The 21,718-nt window shown below is 47.0% G+C and overlaps 2 protein-coding genes across 3 annotated transcripts in view; one reads left to right on the forward strand and one right to left on the reverse strand.

Moving 5' to 3' along the window:
• The window catches only part of LOC135235191 (coiled-coil domain-containing protein 50-like), a 30,076-nt gene extending 15,697 nt beyond the window's left edge, over positions 1-14,379 (reverse strand). Inside the window, exons 1-5 of one of the 2 annotated variants that reach the window (XM_064300463.1) lie at positions 13,564-14,063; positions 12,118-12,248; positions 3,245-3,307; positions 2,672-2,795; positions 1,472-1,562 (exon numbers count right to left, since the gene is read on the reverse strand). In XM_064300463.1, the coding sequence (XP_064156533.1) occupies positions 1,472-1,562; positions 2,672-2,795; positions 3,245-3,307; positions 12,118-12,169 (330 nt within the window). In that variant the 5' untranslated portion in view covers positions 12,170-12,248; positions 13,564-14,063. Of the gene's footprint in view, positions 1-1,471; positions 1,563-2,671; positions 2,796-3,244; positions 3,308-12,117; positions 12,249-13,563 lie in introns of both variants that reach the window. The other variant, XM_064300462.1, reaches the window with a different exon arrangement.
• Positions 14,380-14,747: 368 nt separating this feature from the next.
• LOC135235197 (prepro-urotensin II-beta-like) lies at positions 14,748-21,345 on the forward strand. Its single transcript, XM_064300474.1, has 5 exons — positions 14,748-14,956; positions 17,238-17,378; positions 18,808-18,933; positions 19,419-19,462; positions 20,643-21,345. The coding sequence occupies exons 1-5, from the start codon at positions 14,938-14,940 to the stop codon at positions 20,754-20,756; spliced, it is 444 nt and encodes a 147-aa protein (XP_064156544.1). The 5' UTR covers positions 14,748-14,937; the 3' UTR covers positions 20,757-21,345.
• Positions 21,346-21,718: the final 373 nt, after the last annotated feature.

Raw genomic sequence — 21,718 nt, forward strand, 5'->3', positions numbered from 1 at the left:
GTGTGTGCAACTGTGTAAGAGTGTGTGTGTGTGTATGTGTGTGCCACTGTGTAAGAGTGTGTGTGTGTGTGTGCGGGTGTGTAAGAGTGTGTGTGTGTGTGTGTGAGCCTCTGTGTAAGAGTGTGTGTGTGTGTGTGTGCGGGTGTGTAAGAGTGTGTGTGTATGTGTGTGCATGTGTGTAAGAGTGTGTGTGTGTGTGTGTGCGGGTGTGTAAGAGTGTGTGTGTGTGTGAGCCTCTGTGTAAGAGTGTGTGTGTGTGTGTGTGTGCGGGTGTGTAAGAGAGTGTGTGTGTATGTGTGTGCGGGTGTGTAGAGAGTGTGTGTGTATGTGTGTGCGTGTGTAAGAGTGTGTGTGTATGTGTGTGTGTGTAAGAGTGTGTGTATGTGTGTGCGGGTGTGTAAGAGTGTGTGCGGGTGTGTAAGAGTGTGTGCGTATGTGTGTGTGGGTGTGTAAGAGTGTGTGTGTATGTGTGTGCGGGTGTGTAAGAGTGTGTGTGTATGTGTGTGCGGGTGTGTAAGAGTGTGTGTGTATGTGTGTGTGTGTGTGTGTAAGAGTGTGTGTGTGTGTGTGTGTATGTGTGTGCGGGTGTGTAAGAGTGTGTGTGTATGTGTGTGTGTGTGTGTGTAAGAGTGTGTGTGTGTGTGTGTGCGGGTGTGTAAGAGTGTGTGTGTGTGTGTGTATGTGTGTTCGGGTGTGTAAGAGTGTGTGTGTGTGGGTGTGTAAGTGTGCGTAAATGTGTGTGTATGTGTGTGTAAGAGAGTGTGTAAATGTGTGTGTATGTGTGTGTAAGAGAGTGTGTAAATGTGTGTGTATGTGTGTGTAAGAGTGTGCGTAAATGTGTGTGTGCACAGTGCTGGCACTGCTGCAGATTCCTGAGGCTCCCACACAGAGCCTTGGTGTCTCAGCCCTGGACCCCAGTCTCTCCCTCAGAGGCACTGAATCAGCCTCCCAGCTACAGGCGTCTGCCCCAGTCCCAGCATGCCTCAGTCCTGGAGGGAGGCCAGCAGCTTAACCTGCTCAGCCCCGCATAAACGCACGCGCGCACGCACGCACGCACGCACGCACGCACGCACGCACGCACGCACGCGCACACATACACACACGCACCCTGAACAGACTGGGGCAGCTGAGACAAGGAGGCCTTGGTGGAGGGGGGGGGGGGGGGTTAGGGTGGCAGGTGGGACTTGTGTCCTCTTTTGGACACCCCCCCCCCCCCCCTTCAAAGCTTCTCTCACACTTATTTCCTCAGCATTCGGGTACAGGGGTACAAAATGATCCTTGAGCAGCACAGTATAAAAGCACAGGTTCTCAGCTTCATGACTTTCACTGGTCTAATTAAACACGGCACTGATAAAGAGGACGTTTGGGATTTTTTTTCCCCTGTCCGGAAACAGGAAGTGAGTGTCTTTACCTTCGGGAAACAGGAAGTGAGTGTCTTTACCTTCCGGAAAGAGGAAGTGGATGTCTTTACCTCATCCTCTCGCTCCCTCCTCCTCGCCTCTTCCGCGCAGCGCTGAATCTCGTCCTGAATCATGAGCGCGTACTCAAAGTCCTGCTCCTCCCTGAAATAATAAAACAAAAAACAGGATTTCGGTTCCTACCAGTCCTGAGGGTTTTGGGACGTGCAAACACAGACCTTCCCACTCAGCATCCGCCACAGCTACATCCCAGCCCTGATTCAGCCGTTCTGTTGGATTTTAACCACTGAAATGCTTCTCCATGACCGCTTTATTAAATGTACTTTAGTTAAAATTTAACATGATAGTAAAGTAAAACAGTAAAATATGAAGTAAAATCATATAAAAATGCTATAAAATACAAAAAACATGATTGCTTCGGAGGCTGCTGGGTGTCTCATTCTGTGGTCGGATTCAGGGCCTGAACACGCCCCAGTCTGGTATGAAATCAAACCAAGTGAGACACTCCGGATAAGCCTGTCTAATGCCTGTAATGCACTGTAATGACTGTACTGAGATGAAAGAGGGTTTACGTGAGTGACGACAGCGACCTCTTGTGGTCGATCGTGCACTTGCAATGCACCAGCACTTGTGCCAAAACAGGATGACATGGGTGCAGGTTTTTGTTTTAGTCCAGCACTAAAACACCTGATTTTACTCATCAGGGCTTTGCTTGAAGACCGTGATTGGTTAATTAGATTAATCTGGTGTTGTAGTGCTGGGCTAGAACAAAAACCAGCACAGACACCAGCCCTTTGTGTTCACCCCCTGATCCACACTCCCCAAACAGATGGGGAGATAGGCCTATAAACACAAGGCAGCAGAACATGTATATGGGTGGGGTGGGGTGGGGGGGGGGGGTGGTTGGATAGCACTTATACGGGGGGGTGAGTGGTTGTATATTGCGTATTTGGGGGGGGGGGTTGGATAGTGCATATATGGGGAGGAGATAATATGGATATGGGGGGTTGGATACTGTGTATATGGGGGGTGGATCAGTGCATATATTGGGGTTTGATAGCATGTATATGGGGGGTGGATAGAGTGTATATGGGGGGGGGGGTGAATAGCATATGGGGGGGGATAGTGCGTATATGGGGGGTGAATAGCATATGGGGGGGGATAGTGCGTATATGGGGGGTGAATAGCATATGGGGGGGATAGTGCGTATATGGGGGGGTGAATAGCATATGGGGGGGGGGTTAGGTCCTCACAGCCGCCGCGTGGCCTGGCTCAGGGGGGCTTCTCTCTCCTCCTCGTCCTGCAGCCGCTTGGCGACCCGGAGATCCGTCTGAACCCGCTGACTCTTCTGCACGTTTGAGCTGTAGTGCTGCTCAACTGGGAGAGAGCAGGAGAGACCAGGGAGAGAGAGCAGAGAGAGAGACCAGAGAGAGAGACCAGCGGGAGAGACCAGAGACCAGAGAGAGACCAGGGAGAGAGACCAGGGACAAAACACAGAGTGATTCTACAGTATGAAATCGTTCACAAAGCCTCATAAAAATCTAACAAAACAGTCCCACCTGACCTTATTATAGGTGTAATAATAATAAGCTGTCCATTTTTTTTGGAGTCCAGAGTAAATGTTACATAGTAGTAACACAATTTTGTAACAGGATTTTATGGCAACCCTGGGGTGGATGAGAGGGGGGTTTTGGTAAGTTTTGAGTTAATGTGCGATGGTTTTGTGAAGCATTTGTGAAGCTTTTTTGTAGGATATTTGGAGATTTACACAGACACAATGGAATCTTATGAAGCTTCCTAAGGGGTTAATAACAGCCAGTACTCACTCTCCTGTTCCTGCAGGCTATGAGCCAAGACCCCGTCTTCCAGCACCGCGAAGCACTGGCACACTGAAACACACAACACACACACACAGTGAGGACTCCACACACACACCAATGCATAAAACACACACACTGCAAAACACTGGCACACTGAAACACACACACACACACACACACAGTGAGGACTCCACACACACACCGATGCATAAAGCGCACACACACACACACACAGTGAGGACTCCACACACACAACACACACACACACACACACACACACACACACACACACACACAGTGAGGACTCCACACACACACACACACACACACAGTGAGGACTCCACACACACACACACACACACACACACACACACACACACACACACACACACACACACACACACAGTGAGGACTCCACACACACACCGATGCATAAAGCGCACACACACACACACACAGTGAGGACTCCACACACACACACACACACACACACACACACACACACACACACACACACACACACACACACACACACACACACACACACACACACACACACACAGTGAGGACTCCACACACACACCGATGCATAAAGCACACACACACACACACTCACACACTGTGGTAGGGAGACAGTTGGGGTACTGATACTGAAAAGCTTTCACACAATCGGACATTTTATAAAACAGCTCATTGTGAGTCTCGCTCGAAAGCACAGCAGTCTCACACCAGGGATTCAAACCCACAACACCCTGCTTTACCCCTGTCTCCAGGCAGGTGATGGTGGATCAGCGAGCCTGGCAGGGGGGGTGGGTGGTGGGGGGAGATGGCCTGTGAAAGGCTGGGAGTGACCGTCACATGTGCAGGATGCCAATATCGTTACTTCACTGTCACTTCCTGAGAAGCCAGGCCATCCCGGGGAGTCATGTGACCAACCATGAAAGCGACAGGGGAAAGCTCATATAGTTTACCCAGAGAGAGAGAAAGAGAGAGAGAGAGAGAGAGAGAGAGAGGGAGCAAGAAAGAAAGAGTGATAGAGAGAGCAGGAGTGAGTGACAGAGAGGGAGAGTGAGCAGGTATGCCAGGACCCAATCAGAGGGCCAGGGTTAGAGAGAGAGAGAGAGAGAGAGAGAGGGAGCAAGAAAGAAAGAGTGACAGAGAGGGAGAGTGATAGAAAAAGCGACAGAAAAAGCAACAGGGAGAGACAGAGAGAGAGAGACAATAGCCGCGTTTCCACCGCAGGAACTATACCCCGGAATTAGGAACCTTTTGAGGAACTCAGTGCGTTTCCACCGCAGGAACTAGGGTCTAAATTTAGTTCTGGGGGCTTTGTTTTACCCCCCAAAACGTTCCTGCTCGGGGGGTAGTACTTTCCGAAAGTGCAGGAACCTTTTGGGTGGAGCTTGCAGCGCTGAACATTTCTGATTGGTCGAGTACTCGTAGCATTTGTGTTGTATTTATTTTCCGCCATTACCCGCCATGTTTGAAAATATGCAGTGGCAAACCAATTTATTTTCATAATAACTTCAAATCAAACTTGTATGTTATGCGGCGCAGTAGCCTACTTTTGGTTATAGCCTGTCAACGTCTTGGAATTATAACGTGTGCTCTTCTGTTCTTTTCTTGCTTTAGTATTCGTTTTATAAAATGCTAAGCATTCGTGCTGGGACAGCATATTACGTAGGCTACCAAAACATTCAAACGGATTAATTCGGTTGCTGAATATTTTCTTCCGGATTTTCTTTGTTAGCCCGTTGTAATTGACTCAAAACGTTTGATACAGTTATGTGAGGTGTGCGGTAGTTCTGCATAATTAACATTGGTGATACAGTACAAGCAAACTGGAAATCACCTTCCGCACTTTTTATCCGGGTAAAATAACAGGTTAATTCTAGTAATCTTCCCTTTAGCTTTTTCAGACTGCCGTAATTTTACTCAATTTTACTGCCATTTTTCAATTCCACAAAAAGACCAGGAAGACTATGGACTCATTTATGGTGCATGGTTCGCATCTGGAGGGCACACTTCGCTGCTCGGCTAGCAGTAACTTCGAAGGAAAGCAAACGGTGGCTGTACCACTACTAATTTACATTTTCACGCAAGTCCGAGTTTTCGTTCTATTCTTGTCATTTTGCGATTAGCCTATATGGAATTGACGACGAGAAAGTAATAAAACAGCAAATTGTTTACAACGTGTGCATGTTTTCTGCTGTTGAGAGGATATATGAAAATAAATAAGTACAAAAGTAACCATATATAGTCATTGTTGGTAACCCGTTGTATATATGTGGAATAAACCCCTCCGGGCTGTCCCGGTTATTAGAAAATAATGTAGGCTACTTCGGTGGTAGTATGGGGTTACAGAAGATATCATATGACAGATGGACCGACGACAACGTCAGTGGGCTAATTTGCCTAATCTTCGCGGTACTTTAGACCCCGGTGGAAACGCAGACAACCATTAGCTGAAGGAACCTTTTAGTTCCTGGTAAAGTAGTTCCTGGGACTGAAAGTTCCGGGTAATTTTGGTGGAAACGCGGCTAGAGTGAGAGAGAGAGAGACCCCTCACTTCCTCCCCAGAGTCACAAGACCTCCTGCCTTCCTGTAGAAGCAGCCAGGAGGTGTGGGGCGGTGGGGCGGTGGGGTGGTGGGTGGTGGGGGGGCATTAAGGACGAGCGTAGAGATCAGCCTGGCATTTCAGCAATTTTATGCACACATACTTTTTAAAGCCGCGTAAGTAAAGAACACAGACAGTAAGCCTGCATAATTATGCAAGTATGCAGGGCGTGGAAAAGCGTTTATATCGCGCCTGCAGTAACATGGCCTGGGGGGGTGGGGGGGGGGGGGGGCGGGCGGTGCCAAAGCAGGGTGGCAGGATGCAGAGGGCGTAGTCTGGCACTGCCCACTGCGGACCAGATCAGCTCCCACACCCTCTTCCTGTCAGGCTCCCAGACACACAGCTCGACATCACCAAGGCCAGCATCGCACAGCGTGGGCAAAACGTGCTGAGAGTGCGCTCACAGTATGCACAGTGAGCACCTCCCAGAACATTCGGGAAACGTTCCTTTTCTGGCTAGCAGAAGGTGGATATAGGCCAAAAAAATATTTTTAATAAAACCTTTTCCTAAATGTGGCAGGCGTCACCAGTACTGGCTCAGTAGAATAATTCCAGGCGTTTGTGAGTTGCTGTAGATAGCTGGGGGTCGGACATGGATCAGATCACAGTGGCATCAGAGATGGTGTCCCCAGTGTGTCAATATTAGGTCGGGCACATTCACTTCCTGGTTTGACTTGAGCACTGTGATTTTCCCTAAAGGGGGTCAACATAAACTAAAACTAAAGGGTGTCCTTGGAATATTTGCCTCAACAATGACAGGCATAAAACTCAGTTTGCCATGTTGATTCTTCTAATTAAGGAACTTTTCCTCCTTAGACACGATTTACCAGGATCAGTGTTCAGCCTAAACACCAAGAAGGTCTAGTGGGTGACTTGTATTTTTACATAATTTGTATTAGACTGAATTTTGCCTGGAGCTGAGCAGGCCGTCACAAAAATGTGGGGTGGACTCTGAGGTCAGGACCAGGAGTCACCCAGGCCTTTGCTGAGGGAGCTTTCTGTAGATCAGAGAACTACAAAGCAGTGCATCGTGGGTGGGTTTGTAAAAACGGACTACATACAGCACAGACAACAAACACGACAACAAGGCCCATCCTACATTTTACACACGAGCACGCGTTCACACTCGTTCGCTAGTGCATACACGCGGATGACAGTCGCCACGGCGACGGGTCGGCAGCCCGCGGTAACCAGCGGTTACAGCGGCTCATAAACACTTCAACACCGCCAAGATGGCCGCCGTCTCGCTGGCGCGGGGTTTCAGTGAACGCGCGCCAGACCGAAGCGAGCCGAAGACAGCCGTTTACGAGCGCTGAGATCATACCGCGCGTTCAACACATCAAAGGGGAATGCGATTGGACCATACCTCACCATTAACACATCAAAGGGGAATGCGATTGGACCGTACCTCATCATTAACACATCAAAGGGGAATGCGATTGGACCGTACCTCATCATTAACTCAGTCAGGACACACCCTTATCCAGGGGAACATTCACACACGCGCATAAGCCATTTATGTAGCAGGCAGTCACAGCCACAGAAAATGAAAGCGCACTTTTGAAGTAGTTAAATGTCTTAACTACTGCTTGTATGTCTTAACTACTGCTTGTATTTTTTCCATAGACTGCGTTGTTGCCGTTCTTGTTGTTAGTGTTAATCAGTTTAACCTTCAGGGTCCAAGTTGAACTATGTGGTTGTTCCCTGCACTTGGACCGGTACTTCTCTCTAGGGTTCTCGACGCACTTGTCCTGGTTATGGTTTTACACTGGATAAGTCGCTCTGGATAAGAGCGTCTGCCAAATGCCTGTAATGTAATGTAATGTAATGAATGCAAGATGGTGGCTTTAAACTTTCATAAAATGATTATGAAAGATGGCACGTCTCACTCTTCAGCGCACCTCTCTCATCCCTACCCTGTCTCTCTAATTGCTGCATCTAGGGTTTAGCTAGGAAGCTGTATCTAGTTGACTAGTATGACTGTACTACGAATTGTGTCTTTGCATAGACTGCTTGTGCTGTTTTGTTGTGTAATCAGATAACTCGGGTCAGTAAACTACACAGTGTCTGCATGAACTGTACTTTCATCGGTTCACACTTGTCTGGTTATGGTTTATACTGTTGTACTCGTCTGGTAAGAATGCCTGTAAACGTAATGTAATGTAATGTAATGTCTTATCCGATTGGTAGACTCTCCGCTGTAACTGGGCCCTGAGTAGCAGTAATGCCGGCCTGGGTTTGCTGCTGAGGGTTTAGTCCTGAGGCAAAGGGACTCCCTTCATTTTCATATTTACCGCGTGTAATCCCAAGCACCACTGGAGACTGGGTCAGCCCCCAGACCAACGCGGCGATCTACACAAACAGGGCCGGTTCACAGCCGTGGCGGTTTTGGCGGGAACACCCCCCTCCTCGGGCTCTGTAAACAGGGGAGGGACGGCCGCCGGTCGGCTGGAGGACACCCCCCCGGTCGGCTGGAGGACACCCCCCCGGTCGGCTGGAGGACACCCCCCGGTCGGCTGGAGGACACCCCCCGGTCGGCTGGAGGACACCCCCGGGTCACATCAACAAACGTTTCCCTCCCCAGCGAGGTTCAGCATGAAAACAACCGGCCATCTGCAAATATTTACCAGGGTTTTAACCGCCACAGCGAGTGAGCCAAAAAAAACTGCCTTCTCTGGGGCAAATTAATCAAGCAAAGTTTATTTATACAGACTAAACTGTAGTTTAGTCTGCTTTCACAACATAATAAAATAGATAAAATAATACAATAGATAAAATTAAATAATATGAAATAATAAAACAACAGGAAAAAATAATAAGGGCGTGTTTAAAAATAATTTTAACTCAACGTCCCACTCACCACCCCCACCGTCCAAGGTTCAACAACTCCCAGATTTTGGGCCTGGACAAGCCGTCCCATGATTAAAGCTCCGCCATGTTGATCTCGAAACGGGACGGCTCAGACAAAGGAAACCCCCAAACCCAACGTTCCCACGTTCCTGGGACAGGCATCACAAACGGGAAAAAAAAGGGAAAGTGACAGGCGTGCATGACGAGCGACGGATGCGTAAAGCGTGTGTCATGCGTGACACACGCGTGTGCACGCCCGCCAACCCGCCTCGTGCACACCACAGCTAGCGTGGAATCTTTGAACCCTCAGAAGGGTGTGTCCTGCAAGGAGGCCTTCTGGATAAAAATGCTAAACCTGGCCCACTGCAGCCATTAATGATGTCATAGCTCACAAGGGGGGGGGGGGGGAGACCAGAAATGGACCAGAGTGCTGCATAACGGTTACAGAACTGGGCTGGTAACAGCGGGGTTGCAGGTTCGATTCCCGGGTGGGACACAGTCTGCTGACCCTGAATTACTCCAGCGGAAATATCCGGCTGTATAAATGGAGGAGTGTAGCCAACCGTACGAGTCACTCCGGATAAGAGCGGGAATGAGATGAACTGATGCTCAAAATCAGAGGGAAAGAGAGGGAGAGTGGGAGGAGAGATGGAGTGAAGGACTGGAGAGAGGTAGAAGAGAGGAGAGAGGGAGAGAGTGAAGGAGAGAGGGAAAGTCAGAGAGAGCGAAGGAGAAAGGGGCGACATAGCTCAGGAGGTAAGACCGATTGTCTGGCAGTCGGAGGGTTGCCGGTTCAAACCCCACCCTGGGCATGTCGAAGTGTCCTTGAGCAAGACACCTAACCCCTAACCCCTAACTGCTCTGGCGAATGAGAGGCATCAATTGTAAAGCGCTTTGGATAAAAGCGCTATATAAATGCAGTCCATTTAGAAAGGGAGAGAGGGAAAGTGGCAGGAGAGTGAAGGAGAGAGGAAAAGTTGGAGAGAGGAAGAGTGAGGGAGAAATGGAGAGAGGGAAAGTGGCAGGAGAGAGGGAGAGTGAAGGAGAGGGCAGGCGTCTCAAACAGAAGCTCCTTTTACAGCACTGTGTGCTGAGTGCTGCTCTCCAGGAGCTGTCAGCAGCAACTAGAGGAGAGATTCCAGCCACAGCCACACACACACACACACACACACACACACACACACACACACACACACACAGACTCTCTCTCACACACACACACACACACACACACAGAAACACACACACACACACTGACTCTCTCTCTCTCTCTCTCACACACACACACACACTGACTCTCTCACACACACACACGCACACACACACAGACTCTCTCTCACACTCTCACACACAGGCACACTCATACTCACACACACCTGTCAGCAGGCTTCTCTCTCAGCCCCAGCTGATGAAGGCCAGTACTGATATCACAGTGTGTCTGACACACGGACAGACAGACAGAAGAACCGGGTGACCGAGTGAGTGAGTGACACAGGGAAAAAACCACAGGGCTACTATTTTTAGCACCATCTCTCTGCCCCCTCCTCTCCAGGGGGATGTTTTTACTAAATTTGGCAACCTGCTCCCGCACGCTAAAATATATGCGTTTGCCAGGACAGGGTGGGCTGGGGAGGGAGGGGGACGGGGGGCAGGAGTTATAGCCCCAGTATGAGCAGATTTGGAGGAGAAAGGTTAGAATAAATAAACACAGGAAGCGATAAGGAGGGAGGAAGCAGAGAGAATGTTTACTCAGTGCGGCGACTCCTCAGGGAACGCAGTGGGAAATAGAGCGGAGCGACGCACTGCTGCATTCTGGGTAAAGATTAAGAAAAATGCTGCTGAGCATTTCAAATTCAGGCCAAAAAACGTGACTTTAAATAAAAGTGTGTTAAAGGTTCCTGACTGTGGCGTACGGACAGGGGACCCCGCTCAGTGGGAGAGAGGAGGATCAGTGTGAGGTGCACACACAGCCGTAAGACTGAGAGACCCGAGAGGTTACCCCCAAAACGCAGAGCTGGAGACGGGGTTCAGCTCAGCCCTAATTTGGGGCACCTGACTTTAGCAGCTCTAGGAGACCTCTGGCTGCTGAATGAGGTGAGGCTTTGTTAGGGTTAAAGGAGTGAAAACCTACAGGACGGTAGGTCTCCAGGAACAGGGTTGGGCAGCCCTGCTGTAAATGATGGAGCAGAAGCTGCACCCCACAACACCCCCCCCCCCCCCCCCGTTTGTAAAATAGAGGTCATTATGCATCCCTTCGCTGTCTGGCTGGGCCCAAACTCAGGGGGGAATCCGTCTGACGGGGGCTGTGACTCCGCCCACCGTGACTCCGCCCACTGCGACCGCAGAGAACGCACATCTGGGGCAGCGATCGCATTCCGGGGCCTCATCAGGGAATTCCGGGCCACCGGAGGCGCCCCGGGGCGCAGGGAGGCGAAGATAAACGCGGCGACTCGAACCCGAGCGGGCGAGCAAGCGGGCGAGCGGGCATCACAGCTCTGCTCTGAATGTGGCACGAAACCGCGCCTCGCCCGGAATCTCACACCCGCCGCGAAAACGGCAGGTACCCGCTACATACCCACGCAGCGGCGGCGGTCACGGCCGGGCCCGGGGTGGGCCCTGCAGATCTGCGCAGAACCGCAAGGCCTTGTGGGGAAAAAAAAAAGGCCGGACCGCACCGACGGCCGCTCAGCTTCGGTTGGGCCGAACGCTTTAATCACCATGACTACCAACGAACAGAAACAATCACAGACGTTCTGCGGAATTACAGCGTTCAGTAGCCGATGGTTATCGGCTGCTTTCAGTCCTGAGACGCAGCGAGAGATGCTCGTGCAAACAGGAGGTAGAAGGCAACGCTTGTTCACAGTCTCTACTTTCAGCAATAGCAACTTTCAGGGGTGTAACTTTCTAAGCACAACCAATTCAATTAATTTAAACGCACCCTTCTTAAATTTAGATTAGTTCCGTATTTCTTGATTGAGCACAAAATTTCACTTGGCTTCAAGCTCACATCTCCAGTTGGAAACCCAATGAACCCTTCCTGTTATCTGTAGGGTCAAAAAAGGCCCTGTCCTGAATTTAACAGCAGTGAGAATCAAATAAATTAATTTGTTTAGCATGACATTTAATTACTTTTCCTGGAGTGAACCAACCAGGTTTTATAAAAGTGTTACACCACTGGGATCCAAAGATTTTCTTACGTGTCTTTTAACCACAGTTCTGTGGACATTGGGTGCATCCAAAATATGAAGACAAGACGGGTTAAAAACGACATGCACAACCTGTTCACTTAACACACAGAAACCGGCTACTGTAATAAGAATGGGCGTCTGCACTGCTAAGTGGGTGTGCGCACACGCGCAGCCTACGCCATCGCATTCTCCTCGCACCCGCCGCCAAGCAGGCGCGCGCTTACCTTTCTGCACGCGAGGCAGGTGTGACTGGTCAATCTCGAGCTCGGTCATCATGGCTGTCCGTGTATGGCGGTCAGTGACTCACGTCAGACGGCAGACGCAGGCGCGCGGTGTTGTCTGGAGAGGTCACCTCCTGGGAAAGAGACAAGCCCGTTAGCGAATATCCGCACACTTCGACCCGTCCTCTAAACTGTCAACTGAACCCGTTAACCGCGCCTTGTGTACAACTAAACGGACGAAGAGGCGTTTGGACGAGCCTTCTGTTGCGCTGCGTGTTCCCCGCAATCCGGCGTTTGCCATTCTAAAAACAAATCCGCCGTGGAGTTTGAGAGACAAGGACACACCGCATCAGTTACTGACTGTAGGGTACACTCCTTCATTCAAAATGTGAACGGTACGGCACACTATTATGGAGATGACAGGAATAGAGAAAATTGACATGACAACAGCTTTCATAAGCAACTTTCCCACAAAATGTAGACTTCTTAAATGTGGTTCTCAAACTTGGTCCTGGGGGACCACCGTGTATGCTGGCTTTCATTCCAACCACAAGTGCAAACCCAGCATTTTCCAAGTTTTTATTTTATTTTTGCAATTAAGCGTTTCATATTTGAGCATCAGTCTTTCATTTTATCAGTTAAAACATTTTTGTACTTCTTGATGGCATGTATATTTCTGAAATCATAATGTTTACTAAGAAAGTAAATAATGCCTTTAAACATTAAAACCACCTAATTAAGGAAAAAATTAAGAACTTATTTAAATAGTGGTATAGCACTTGTGGTTGGAACGAAAATCACCAGTGTTCCCCCTAGACCGAGACTGCGAATCACTGAATTTAATCCGTTATGTTTTATAAAACGGGCATCACAAAGGCGCTGTTTTCCTGAATTAGAAGCTCAACCGACAGACAAAGCCTGTCTCGCGACGCCTATATGACTGCAAAGACGTGAAACCGATTTTTGCCTACACTCTCAAAATAATAATAAAAAAACTCACATAGCCTACTACTTCTAGCCGTGGGATTGCCAATCTGCTTCTATATTTCAGTGACTGCACGGTGATTCCGCGAAGTAGTTGTATTACTGAATCACTTTCGTGTGCAAAATTACCTAGGTTTGCTGACTGTTCAGATTTTGACAGGTTAACTATTCGTTCACTGTTCAAACTGTTTAAAAGGCCATGTCAGCCTGCAGGACACTGAAAGAGCTATTGTGGAAACTAAATTAGTCGTACTGTTTTGGTTAACTCTTTAGCGACGCATAGTATCGACACAATTAAAAGAACATCCTTTCGTCCGAGGCTAAGCTACCTGAGCTTTTTTTTCTTTTTCTTTTGGTTAACACACACAGAAAGCTCACTTTTTAGTATAAAAGAGTCTGCACCGCATCAAACATCAAACACAAGTTAGAAACTTTAAGAACAAAAACGCCGAATTATAAATATACCTGCTTATCTTCAGAAAGGCATAGAAACGTCGTCTTTCCAGTATTTGCTTGATCTGTGTGCTGCTCTCCATCAATTTTCTCTGCACCCATATATTTAGAGATCACGCGTCCAACTGCACCACTTGGCGTTGGCTGCAGCTGGTAACTTTGTTGCTGTGATTTCCCTCGTCTCGTCTTCGTTCGTGACTGAAACAAAGCCAGCCAGCTGGCTGTTGGACGGGAGCCCAATGCGGACAAATCTCTTTTCCACGGCAAGTCGACCGTTATCGATGGCCAGCGTGCACCCGCTGGCTTCTTGTAGTCTTGTTTGTTGTTTGGGCGCTCCGTCAGCCCACTGAGAATTACTCCTCATTAAAGCTGGAAACTTGCGCGGTCATTGCGGTGCCTGTTGCTACGAATAAAGTTAATTTCACTTTTTTTTTTGCCTTGATGCACATTTGACACGTCTGTTATTTTTCTCTTTTTTCTTCCTTAAAATAAACGAAACATTCATGAAACAGACAATGAATTTGACATAAATACATCTGTTTTTGGATCCCTGCCAGGTCAGTGTCAAGCTGCACATCTATAGATGGAAGGAAATAACTCCTCCGGAGAAATTGTGCTGGCCAACACAATAATTATTTCCTGATTTCTCCTGAATAATCATGTATTTTTCTCGAAAAAAAGTGTAATATGCCCATAGTCAATGTGATTGTTTGCGAGAATTTACACTGTGTCAAACCACGATTGCTGACGTTACTTGGCCAAAAACAGCAAGACAACTGACCTACAAATTGAAATCTACACTTCTGTCTTTCCACAGTCGAAATAACAAAACAACGTCTGTCCATTAGTTAACCAGATGGGTTCGTGCGAGTTTGTTGAAAATGGGTGGCCGTTTAGTGACCTCTTGTGGCACAAATGCAAGGATGCGCTGAGTGCAAGTAGGTCACAGACTCGGGGTGTAAACCCCCCCCCCTCCACCGCTGTATTTAACATATTGTCTTATTTGATTTATTTTTAATATGCAATCGCTTTATTGCTACAACTACTCCCTCAAAAGAAAAGGGTTCCAAAATGCTCCTCAGTGTCTCCATAGAGGAACCCTGTGTAGCTAAAGGGTTCTTTGTAAAAAAAGAAAAAAAAAAAGAGGCTCAACCTGGGAGATTTCACACACATTTCACCTACCACAGAGGGTTCCATAAAGAGCTAGAATGGATTCCCCTATAGAGACAAGCCAAATAACCCTTTGTTTCGGAGAGTGTGGATGTTTTACCGAAGTGTTTCGGTTTACTGAAGTCCAGTTCCCTAATCATTTTACAGCACTGTATCACAGAAGTCTTCTTTTCCATCTTCCTCGGAATATTCATAACCTACTTCACAATATCGTCCATGTATGTTAAACGAGCAGGTGAGCATTTTTTTCCTGATAAAAGTTAAGTGCTGTAAATGAGGGATGCTGGTTGGACAGATTTTGTGTCCTATGTGCCCCGGAAACATTACATGCGTCAGTTTATTACTGTCTGATATACACAGTTCAGACACCATGGGATCTTCTAGATTATTTTTGCAGGGTTTCCTAAGCCAACATTTTATCAGCCACAGAAGCCAAGAACCACAGCTTTACAAGAGAAAAATAAGACTCTGACTCTCGAGTGACCGCAACGATGCTCAATTACTACTGTTGGCATGAAAGGATGGCATCTTCCAGTTTTTAGCTCAAGGGGTGTCATGGGGAGATAGTGGGGGAGGGGAATGAGGGGGAGTAGGACCGGAACTTGGCAACCCAATTCTTCAGACATCAAATTGCAAGAGCACGACATCGCTCCTGTCTGGTCGGCTGAAATATTAACTGAAAAAGGTAGACAGTGGACGTCAGAACCAGAAGAAATCCGTGGCGACGTGCCTCTGACGCGCATTTCTTTCCTGACGATCAAGGGAAGGGTCCCGCCGCACTTTTTCAGATCGCCTTATTTATCGCCTGCCTTCTGTAGCCCGGTCATCTTGTCTGACTCCGACGTAAATAATAAAATAAGGGTTTATATCCGGCAAGACAACGCCTTCAAAACACGCAGGGAACATTCAGGCTAGTGAATCATTTCACCGCGCATCAAACTGATTTATGTACAGCATCTGTACAGCAACAGTAAAGACGATCGCCACTCTCATTGTTAAATGCGTTTTGGCTTTGTTTGTCGGTTTACGACCTTAATTAATTAAGTAGAACCATTTCAGCTCCATTACAAATTCAAAATAGCAGTCGTAATGTTTGAATGAAACCAAATTGGTGATGGTGATGGTGTACCTAAGCTTTAATGAAATTCATACTGGGAGTAAGAAACGCACAGTTAAAAAATGTATGAAGAAAAGAGAGAGATACCGTGTTCTTAAAGAACATATGTATTTAAAATAAGATTAAAAGCAAAAACAAGTGAGTCTGTATGCCAATATCTTCTCAAAATTTAAATGATTAACATGGTAGGGTCTTAAGTAGGTACTTCTAGACTCAGTTAGGTGTAACAATTGGACTTTATGCACCAAAGAATTTAGTTTTCCAGAATTCCCTTATTTCGTATTTAGCTGCCGGCAGTGCTGGGCCACACTAATTAATTTCTTTGGAATTCACAGAAGGGTAAATTAATTACATTACATTTTAAAATTACATTATATAGTCTCTTTGGCTCCATTAGCTGTCGGTATTGATAACTCCCTGGGTTCTCAGGTTCCCTCACATCCGCCAGGAAGCACATAACATGGGAGCTTCTTAAAAATATTTTTCTAAACAGAGGTTAAATTGTCCTGTGTCCAGGTTGACCTCTCAACCCTGTGGCCGGTGACACTGTTCCAGTGTGTGTCTGGCGCATCTGTTGTGTTCTAAAACCCAGATTCTCATCTGGGGATTTTTACGGAAATTAAACCCCTTTAAATGAGGCAACCATCTCATAATTAAAGTCACCCATGTCTCATAGCAGTTAATAATAGGGTTTATATAGCAGAAGGTGATGGAACGTGAACTTTAGGCATATTCCTAATTGGGCCCATGGGGCATCCCTGGATAAATTCTACAATCTTCATTGGTTCGTGAGAGAGAGGCAAACTGCCCTGTGCACTTTTAAAATTAGACTCAGGCCTAATATTTATTCATGTGAATAAACCTGACAAGGGTGCGTCAATAAATTAGCCAAGAGTCCAACCCCTGCCCACCCCATCTGACTTAAAGCTCCGTCCATCCAAAGCCGCCCCGCCCCCAGACCCCGCTCCAGCCCCCCCCTCGCCCCTACCGCCCCCAGCTGGCCCATCCACCCTCCCGGCTTGATAAGACAGCGCTCTACACACCTGTGCCCTGGAGATTTATCGCCGCGGTGAAAAGAAAAAGTTAATTAAAGTCGTGGCGGTAAAACCACGCGGCCCGTCGACTGTGCCCCCCCCCCCGCCCCGCCTTTTTTTTATTGTTCCTTTCATTCATTCATTCGATTGACTGGCCCAGTGATTTACGATGGAGGGATGAGTAAAGAAGAGAAACAAAACGAGTGATTGAAACGAAAGGCCTCCATCGTGAGGGTGTCGTTTGTTGTTTTTTTTGGGGGGGTGGCGGGGGCGTGCTGCGTGATCGTCAGGTCGGTGGAGGAGTATATAAATTGGGATGGGGTGCCGGGAGAGCAGCAGTACACACTGACCCCCCTCCCAAAAAGGCTCTAGAGGAACACTCAGACGGGACGAGCCTGCAGAGATGAGAGTCCTCCTCCTGACCTGCAGCTTGCTGCTCAGCGCGATGGGGGGGCTGCACACGCACCCCACCTTCGACTCGACCGAAATGCGCTACACAGAGCCCGGTGAGTATCAGCCGGACCGCCACAGACCCCCCCCCCCCCCCAAAAAAAAAGAAAAAACATTAAAGAGGGGGGAGACTGCCATGACCTTAGCAGGGGTCTCAGCCCCTCAAGCCTGGCCCCTGTAGATTGCAGCTGGTTTAATGCAGGTCTGTTTTAGCCATGTAAGCTTGAAGTGCAGGTGTTGGCCACCTGTTGCTTTTGAAGTTACTGCCTGAAGTTATTTCTCCCCCCACATGCAGGTGTAAATGGACTGCATTCATATAGCGCTTTTATCCAAAGCGCTTTACAATTGATGCCTCTCATTCGCCAGAGCAGTTAGGGGTTAGGTGTCTTGCTCAGGGACACTTCGACACGCCCATGGCGGGGGATCAAACCGGCAACCCTCCGACTGCCAGACAACCGCTCTTACCTCCTGAGCTATGTCGCGGGTGTCAATGTTGGCAGGGTGTACTGACAGTAGCTGAACTGGGGTTTCAGTTTTGGAAGAAGCTGATGATAATGTGTTTTTGTTGTTGCTACAGTAGGGTGTAAATGTTGACAGTATGTTGGTATTGTTGACATACGGTCAACCTTGGAAATTTGTTAGCATGTTGTTTTTGTTGCTGCAGAAGAGTGTGATTGTTGCTAGCATGTTGTTTTTGTTGCTGCAGAAGAGTGTGATTGTTGCTAGCATGTTGTTTTTGTTGCTGCAGAAGAGTGTGATTGTTGCTAGCATGTTGTTTTTGTTGCTGAAGAAGAGTGTGATTGTTGCTAGCATGTTGTTTTTGTTGCTGCAGAAGAGTGTGATTGTTGCTAGCATGTTGTTTTGGTTGCTGAAGAAGAGTGTGATTGTTGCTAGCATGTTGTTTTGGTTGCTGAAGAAGAGTGTGATTGTTGCTAGCATGTTGTTTTGGTTGCTGAAGAAGAGTGTGATTGTTGCTAGCATGTTGTTTTGGTTGCTGAAGAAGAGTGTGATTGTTGCTAGCATGTTGTTTTGGTTGCTGAAGAAGAGTGTGATTGTTTCTAGCATGTTGTTTTGGTTGCTGAAGAAGAGCGTGATTGTTGCTAGCATGTTGTTTTGGTTGCTGAAGAAGAGTGTGATTGTTGCTAGCATGTTTTTTTGGTTGCTGAAGAAGAGTGTGATTGTTGCTAGCATGTTGTTTTGGTTGCTGCACTAGGGTTTTTTTTTGGCTGGCATGTTTTTGTAGCTGCAGTAGATCGTGATTGTTGACAGTGGTACTCTATTGTTGTCATCACATCACTCTGTTGCTGTGGGATGTGAATGTTGACAGTACTTGATTTTTGTTTCTCTAGTTAGGGGTGATTATTGACAACGTGACAATTTTGTCACTGCAGTGGGGTGAAGAAGTTGCTGGTGTGTTGTTTTTGTTGCTACAGTGGGGCTAAGGCATGTGACGCTTGTTTGTTCTTGTTGTTGCTCCGGGTGCAGTTTCGGACGAGGACGGAGGGGCAGTCGGCTTGGGCGAATTTTCGATTTCTGACCGGGACAGAGCGTCTCAGAGCGGGACGGGCCCAGGGGTCCCCGCCCTGCTGAGAGAGGAGCTGAACAGAGACGGTGACGCTCCCGCTCAACACAGCGCTGGTGCTAATGACACAGAATAAAAGCGTGACACAGATTAGGGAGAGCGCCACCCCTGCCCCCTGCCCCCTGCCCCCTGCCCCCTCCCTCCTCCCTTCATCCCCCTCCCCTCTCCCCTCTTCCCCCCCCCTCCCCGTCTGCAGACAGAGGTTTCTACGGTTGTCCTGACCTGTAGTGAAGTCATTCACTTTTTCCACCTGTATTCAAATCTAAACATTCCTCTGGAGTTTTGACGAGCAAACAAACGCAAGCGTCACACTCTTCCGTCAAAAACTCCGTTTGGTGAGTTAGTTACAATGACGGCTGAACTCGGCAAATTGTTCATGAGGGGGGGGAAAAAAAAAAGATTTGCAGTTATAGTCGTCAAAGTAAAGGACGAATGTTGACTGGATTCCAAGTCTCTCTGAACCCCCCCCCCCTTTCCCCGCCATCTCTGAAAATTTGGTTTTGCTATTTCACAGGTTCCAGATCAGCTGGATTCATCCCTGTCGGGTCTGTAAAAGAGGTGAGTCAGGGAAGTATACGGGAATTATGGAGTTTTATTTCTTCTAAATACATTTTTGGGGAATTTTTAAAAATAAAATTAAAACTAGATTATTCTAATATCCTCTTCCTATTGTTATTGTTACATTATTCATTGCTTTTTTTCTTGTTTCTAGTTTTCCTTTTTTTTCCTTATTCGTTTATGGTTATATTTTTACCAGTTTGCAGTTATAATCACTTAATAAATCATTAAGAATAACATTATACATCATTAAATGGCCATTGTTGATTAGTCATGGTTAAACATTAACACGTTATAGTGAATGAATCGCATGGAGGGAAGTAGGGTTGCCGAATTGAATCCACAATAGGTTGAACTTGCTCTGTTGATATGTTAGTGTATGTTAGATAGCAACAGTCCATGCTGTAATTACATTACATTACAGGCATTTAGCAGACACTCTTATCCAGAGCGACTTACACAACTTTTACATAGCATTTTACATTGTATCCATTTTATACAGCTGGATATATACTGAAGCAATTTCGGTTAAGTACCCTTGCTCAAGGGTACAACGGCAGTGCCCTACCCGGGAATCGAACCTGCGACCTTTCGGTTACAAGCCCAGCTCCTTACCCACTGTGCTACACTCTGTAACCATGTAGGGGGTCAGTTTAGACTCTCTGGTCTCCTTCTACATTCTATATTCATAAATATCCTCTGACGCTGAACTAAAATAGCTATTTTAGCTGAAATAACAAACATAGTTTAAACAATACTGCTCTACAAACCCATGTCCTTATTGTGTGATTTTTTTAATTCTCAGTTATTCTAAGTATGTTATATGTTACATGTTATACAAAGGTTCCATACGCAATTAAGAACATACGAATAAGAACACAATTAATTACTTAGTAACATACATGTAAATAATTACAGGCTTCATTTAATCCAGGTCTGTATTTTATTTGACTAATTCAATATATCAAGTGTTGCTAAAATGTGATTATTAAAAAGGAGAATATAAAAGTGAGGAAACATAGTTACGTTTTTAAATTATTATTTTTTATTTTTTTTGCAGAAGAGCCATTCACTGCAGTTTAGAATCACGCCGCTTCCTTATTTTGGTGTCTGATATATGACATATGTATGAACATTAAGGCGGTAGTCAGGTTAAATCTCACCCTCTCTCTCCGTCCAGGGGCTCCTGGAGAATTCGGGCTCGCTGCACCCCTTCCAGCGCTTTCTGGGGTCCAGGAAACAGTACGAGAAGAGGGGGAACCCCACCGAGTGCTTCTGGAAGTACTGCGTCTGAGAGGGGAACCCCCGAATCCACCATGGAGGAGACAAGGACTGAGAATCGCACTCTTACGCACACACAAACACACACTAATACACACACACAAACACACACTAATACACACATACATGCACACATACATATGCACACATGCACGTCTAACTGTCATTAGCAGATCAGACAGTGCACATTGCCTACACTGCTGCACTAAACAATCTTGAACAGTTGCCCTGGTCATAACAGCTGAATCAATCTATATAATCAACCTTATAATCTGTTGGGCTGAAACAGGAGGTATGGACCAAACTCCACTCAAACATTTCCTTGAATAAGCAGCTGAAGGTGTGTGCATCTACTCCTCCCATAGCTCTGCTGTTGCCTTGGATTTAGATCTAGACCACTGGAGCACCATAGCAGGCTTTCAGTGCTCAGACAACACTACACGAAAACTGAAACACAAAAATATGGCATTTCATAGACACAGTGACGCCCGTGTAACTCAAATGTACATAGTGTCCTGATGGATTGTGTGTTTTAAGCTCCTGGTTAAAGTACCTGCAGGCACATTACTGCTTTCAGCAGGAATAAAGCTTTCATTCCTTTTTTTGACAAGGCATCATTTCTTTATTTTTGTTAAATCAGAGTCAACAGTGGCAGCTGACTGCAGCTGCTCTTCAACCTCTCATAGGCAGTCAGTAAAGCATTCCTTCAAAACAGGAAAAACACACGTCAGAGATGCAATAAAAATTAATCAAGATTTTTAAACCCAACACAAAGGACTTCCACAAAACAATTCCACCTTTGGAAGTTATCAGTCTAGATCAGGGCTGTGCAACCCTGTTCCTGGAGATCTACCAGCCTGTAGGTTTTCACTCCAACCCTAACACAGCTCACCTCACTCAACAGCAAGAGATCCCGTTGAGCTGCTAATTAATGGAATCCGGTGTGCCAAATCAGGGTAGAAGTGAAAACCTGTA

This window comes from Anguilla rostrata, chromosome 11 (genome assembly GCF_018555375.3).
Source record: "Anguilla rostrata isolate EN2019 chromosome 11, ASM1855537v3, whole genome shotgun sequence".
NCBI lineage: Eukaryota > Metazoa > Chordata > Actinopteri > Anguilliformes > Anguillidae > Anguilla > Anguilla rostrata.

Excerpts from the sequence above, each read along its gene's own strand:
- LOC135235197 (XM_064300474.1), top strand. Across the intron at positions 18,934-19,418 it reads AGAGGAGCTGAACAGAGACG|GTTCCAGATCAGCTGGATTC; the intron begins GTGACGCTCCCG and ends GCTATTTCACAG. Across the intron at positions 19,463-20,642 it reads CTGTCGGGTCTGTAAAAGAG|GGGCTCCTGGAGAATTCGGG; the intron begins GTGAGTCAGGGA and ends CTCTCCGTCCAG.